This window comes from Nicotiana tomentosiformis, chromosome 2, assembly GCF_000390325.3.
Source record: "Nicotiana tomentosiformis chromosome 2, ASM39032v3, whole genome shotgun sequence".
Classification (NCBI taxonomy): Eukaryota; Viridiplantae; Streptophyta; class Magnoliopsida; order Solanales; family Solanaceae; genus Nicotiana; species Nicotiana tomentosiformis.
In genome coordinates, this window is record NC_090813.1 from 82,892,625 (window position 1) to 82,898,535 (window position 5,911).

At 45.0% G+C, this 5,911-nt stretch overlaps 2 protein-coding genes across 2 annotated transcripts; both read right to left on the bottom strand.

Annotated features, from left to right (window-relative positions):
• Positions 1-210: 210 nt before the first annotated feature.
• On the bottom strand, positions 211-1,318 carry LOC138905162 (uncharacterized). Its single transcript, XM_070193667.1, has 2 exons — positions 923-1,318; positions 211-525 (listed from the first exon to the last, which is right to left on the bottom strand). The coding sequence occupies exons 1-2, from the start codon at positions 1,316-1,318 to the stop codon at positions 211-213; spliced, it is 711 nt and encodes a 236-aa protein (XP_070049768.1).
• A 1,201-nt stretch (positions 1,319-2,519) lies between these two features.
• LOC138905163 (uncharacterized) lies at positions 2,520-3,047 on the bottom strand. The gene has a single exon (XM_070193668.1). It carries the CDS (start codon positions 3,045-3,047, stop codon positions 2,520-2,522), a length of 528 nt encoding a protein of 175 aa, XP_070049769.1.
• Between the last annotated feature and the right edge of the window lie 2,864 nt (positions 3,048-5,911).

A 5,911-nucleotide genomic window follows, 5' to 3' on the forward strand; every position in this document is an offset into this window, starting at 1 on the left:
CTTCCGGAACATAGATACATGAAACACAGGATGGAATGCATCCAATGCTAAAGGCAAATCAATCTCGTACGCCACCCTACCAATCCTCCGAATAATCTTATACGGTCCAACATACCTGGGGCTGAGCTTCCCCTTCTTTCCAAATCGCATGACGGCCTTCATAGGCGATACTTTCAGGAAAACCCAATCTTCTACATCAAACTCTAAGTCTCATCGTCGAACATCTGCATAAGACTTTTGCCGACTTTGTGCTGTACGCAGCCGGTCTCTAATAAGTTTTACCTTTTCCATTGCTTGCAGGACTAAGTTAGGACCTAGCAACTCTGTTTCCCCGACCTCGAACCAACCGATCGGCGACCTACACTTTCGCCCGTATAGTGCTTCGTAAGGAGCCATCTGAATACTAGCTTGGAAGCTGTTATTATAAGCGAACTCAATAAGAGGTGGATGATTATCCCAACTTCCTTTAAAATCTAGCACGCAGGCACGTAACATATCCTCAACTGTCTGAATAGTACGCTCTGACTGTCCATCAGTTTGCGGATGAAAAGTGGTGCTAAGATTTACCTGCGTGCCTAGACCCTTCTGAAAAAGATTTCCAAAAATATGCTATAAATTGAGCCCCTCAATCAGAGATAATAGATAATGGCACTCCGTGAAGGCGAACAATCTCTCGAATGTAAAGCTTGGCATAATCCTCGGCTAAATATGTCGTCCTGACTGGCAGGAAATGAGCAGATTTTGTAAGCCTATCAATAATTACCCAAATAGAATCATACCTCCGTGGAGTGCGAGGCAAACCAGTGATGAAGTCCATATTTATCATGTCCTATTTCCATAATGGAAGCTCAATACACTGAGTTAGGCCTCCAGGCCTCTGATGTTCGGCTTTAACTTGCTGACAGTTAGGACATTGGGCTACCAGCTCCGCGATATCTTTTTTCATTCCATACCACCAATAGATCTGTCGAAGGTCCCGATACATCTTTGTCGCTCCGGGATGAACTGCATATCTAGAATAATGGGCCTCCGAAAGAATCTTGGCACGAAGCTCTCCTACTGACGGTACACATAAGCGGCCCTGGTATCTAAGGACTCCATCTCTAGTTAGCTCAAATAAAGGTTGTTGCTGCTGTGGAATACTTTCCCTCAGAATGCGTCCACCCTCTGCATCTACCAAACGCACCTGCAAACTAGCTAACTGGCATAGATATTTGGTCATCTTGACCTTATCAGCTTCAACATGGCTTAGACTGCCCATGGACTTCCGGCTAAGGGCATCAGCAACAATATTAGCTTTGTCGGGATGATATAACATATAAACATCATAGTCCTTTAGTAATTCTAGCCATCTTCTTTGTCGTAGGTTCAACTCCCTCTGTTTAAATAAATACTGAAGGATCTGGTGGTCGGTGAAAACATCAATATGAACCCCATATAGATAATGCCGCCAAATCTTTAGGGCAAATACAACTGCGGCTAACTCAAGATCATGCGTAGGATAGTTCTGTTCATGTTTTCACAACTGTCTGGAGGCGTACGCGATAACCTTACCATGCTGCATAAGAACACAACCTAGGCCAATTCTCGAGGCATCACAATATACAACATAACCCTCGGTGCCATCCGGAAGAGTCAAGACAGGTGCCGTAGTAAGCCTTTTCTTTAGTTCCTGAAAACTTTGTTCACATGCCTCAGTCCACTGAAACTTAGCTCCCTTATGTGTCAGTTTCGTCAATGGTGCAGAGATAGAGGAAAATCCCTCCACAAACCTTCGGTAATACCCTGCCAAGCCTAAAAAGCTACGAACCTCTGTCGGATTCAAGGGCCTCGGCCAAGTCATCACAGCTTCAATCTTTTGGCCATCAACCTTGATACCATCGCCGGTAATAACATGACCAAGAAAAGCTACAGAAGTTAGCCAAAATTTACATTTAGAGAATTTAGCATATAACCTGTAGTCCTGGAGAGTCTGAAATACAGCTCGCAAGTGGTCCGCATGCTCGGCTTCCGATCGTGAATATATCAGGATGTCGTCAATAAACACAATCACAAATTCATCCAAGAATGGTTTGAATACCCAGTTCATAAGATCCATAAAGGTTGCTGGGGCATTTGTAAGCCCGAAAGACATGACAAGGACTTCAAAATGGCCATACCTCGTCCTAAATGCTGTTTTTGGGATATCAATATCCCTGACTCGTAGCTGATGATAACCGGATCGCAAGTCGATCTTCGAAAAGCACTTGGCACCTTGTAACTGGTCGAACAAGTCATCAATCCATGGAAGAGGATACTTATTCTTGATAGTGACTATATTTAGTTGCCTGTAGTCAATGCACATCCGCAAGGACCTATCTTTCTTTCGAACAAAGAGCACCGGAGCACCCCATGGGGATGTACTTGGTCTAATAAAGCCTTTATCGAGCAAGTCCTTAAGTTGTTCCTTCAATTCCCTTAGATCTGCAGGAGCCATTCTGTAGGGATGAATGGATATAGCTGCGCATCAGGAAGCAAATCTATAGCGAAATCGATTTCCCTTTCGGGGGAATTCCTGGAAGCTCGTCAGGGAATACCGTCGGGAATTCATTCACAATAGGAACCGACTGAAGAGTCGCTGGCTCCTTATCTATATCCCTAACATGAACCAGATGGTATATACAACCTTTAGCAATAAACTTCCGAGCCCTAAGGTATGAAATAAACTTACCCTTGGGCGTGGCTGCATTACCTTTCCATTCAAGGACAGGCTCACCAGGAAAATGAAATCGGACCAACTTTGCACGACAATCAATATTATCATAACAAGCTACCAACCAATCCATACCCATAATGACATCGAAGTCTAGCATAACCAATTCAACTAAATCAACAGAGGTTGGACGGTCATTAATTAACACTGTACAATCTCGATAGACATGATTAGCTACAATAGAGTCGCCAACTGGCGTAGACACCTCAACTGGCTGTGGCAACAACTCAGATCTCATGTCAAGCTTACCAGCAATAAATGGAGTAATATATGAAAATGTAGAGCCGGGATCCATCAATGCATAAATGGCATGAGAATGTATTGTCAATATACTTGTGATAACATCTGGGGATGCCTCTGAATCCTGTCAGCCTGTGAGTGCAAAAAAGCGGTTCTGGCCACCACTAGAACCTGAGGTGTCTCCTCCACCTCTCCCCCTACCACGGCCCTGAGTAGACTGTGGACCTGGTCGGGGAGCACAGACTGAGGGTGAAGAGGCTGTGTTGAATCCTGAAGGCTGAGCTGGTGTACCTCTGCCCAACCTCGGGCACCGGCTAATATAATGTCATGTCTGCCCACAATGAAAACATGCACTCGAACCCTGTCTACATTGCCCGGTGTGCAGCTTACCGCACTGAGTACATGGAGAAGTAAGCTGTCTCATCTGTGCAGAACGCTCCTGTCGACGGCCCTCAGGCTGGCCTGAGCTCTGCCCCGGTCCTGACTGAATATAATGATCAAACCGCTGGCCCTGCATCTGTGGTGGGAAACTACCTGCTGACCGAGGTGGATATCGATGGAGTGGGGGCCTAAAATCAACTCGTGGCTTCCTATAAGACCCCATAGTACGAGCCCTCTTACTCTGCTCCCTATCCCTGCGAGTATCATGAATCCGACGGGAAAGGTCCACTGTAGTCTGAGCGAAAGCCTGTATGCGGGAAATATCTACATCATCCGATAGGGATGCAACCCTACAGTCTCTGATCAGATGATCCACCAAACCATCCACATAATGATGAACTCTAGCCCTCATGGTACGTACTATATCTGGTGCATACCTTGCCAAAGAATTAAACTTATGGCTATAATCCCTCACACTCATATCTCCCTGCTTTAGGCTAAGAAACTGGTCAAGACGGGCCTCCCGAACCTCCCGTGGCAAATAATGGGCTAAAAAAGCCTCAGAGAAGTCCTTCCACTCTGCCGGCGGAGCATCAGGTCCTCTAGATCTCTCCCATGCCTCATACCATAGGATGGCTACATCACGTAGTTGAAAAGAAGCCAACTCCACAGCCTCGGTGACGGAGGCATGCATCACCCTCAATACTTTATACATATGGTCTATAAAGTCCTGGGGATCCTCAGTGGAACTGGATCCTGTAAATAATGGAGGGGCCAAGTGAAGAAACTCTCGTACCATCGAGCTTCCTATCCGATCTCTCCGGGCATCTGCTCCTGACTCTAGCTGTCGCTCATGAATAGAAACCATCCTAGTCAGCAACTGAACAGCCTCCCTCATCCCCTGCTCCCCAGTCTCTAATGGGGAAACAATAGGTGCTGGAGGTCCTGTGTCAGTGATAAAATCATATGCATACTCTCAGAGTATCATTTCGCTCAATCCTCCCAGTCACTTAGTCCTCATAGTCACTCAATCCTCACAGTCACTCAATCCTCACAGTCACTCAATCCTCCCAATCGCTCGGCACTCGCACTCAGTAGGTACCTACGCTCACTGGGGTGTGTACAGACTCTGGAGGGGCTCCTTCAACCCAAGCGCTATTATCTGCATGGACAACTCACGTGCTATAGTATCAATATATGTATCCGCACAGATAACTCACATGCTATAATAAGCCAATCTGGCCTGCTGCGGCGTGCAACTTGATCCCATAATAATAAAGTATATAAAGCCAATATGGCCTGCTGCGGCGTGCAGTCCGATCCCATAATTATCCTCACAATCATGCCCTCGGCCTCACTCAGTCATCAATTTCTCCAGTCTCTCTCTCTCTCATGGGCTCACAATGTCATGAAAATAGTCCGAAAATGATGATATGATGTATCAATAAATAACAACAGAGACTGAGATATGATATATAATGACATGAATATGACTGAGTATGAATTTTCAATTTAAAACAAATAATTCACAGCAATATGACCTCTGTGGGTCCCAATAATACTGGCACATAACCTCAACATGATTTTTAATATGATTCTCAGCTCAATTTCTTTAGCACATAAAACTACATAGAAAATGCCAAGATTATTTGACTATAAAATTCCACAGAGACAATTATGTCACAATTTCCATGGTGCACGCCCTCATGCCCATCACCTAGCACGTGCGTCACCTCCCAACAATTCACATAATACATATATTCAGGGTTCATACTATCACGCCCCAAAATAGGGGAGGCACGACTGGCACTTGATACTGTATTCGATCGAGTTAGCCACTAAACATACTAGCTAACTAGATTGGGGGCTCAACAGATCGGGCAACACAACATCTGAAATACTAAGCCTGGACCGTAAGGTTATGACATGAATAACAATAAGCCATATAAACATAGGTAGACAAGCCAAAATAATAAAATACTAGCTGGCCGATGAGGCCGCGACTGAAGACATACGTGCCTGCACACCTATATATACATGCCAAGCCTATGGGCTGGAGACTGAAAGCAACAAAAAGAAACCCAGAATATTGTGTCCACAATAGCCTCTAAGAGTGTCATAAGCACTGTCGGGATAAGGCCCCAACTATACCCAAACTGTACAACAAAAGTAACCATCCTATGAAAGCTCCAGGAAGAGGTGGAGCTTACCAACTCACAGCTGAACCCCGAAATCCTAGCGGAGGGGTCGATCAGAGTCCCTACCTGGACCTGCACGCACGAAACAAAAATGCAGTGTCCTTAGGCAACGGGACATCAGTACGAATAAAAATGTACTAGTTTGTAAGGCAGAAAGTAGAATCATACATAGCTGATGTAAAAAGGTAATAAAGATACCACATGACACTGAAACTCTGATAGCCTCCATGGCCGACATCCGACCTCATAGTAATAAAATATGCATGGTATGATCGTGTAATCGTATGTCGTGAATACATATATATTGATGTAAATGCATGACATACCCAACTAAATGCTA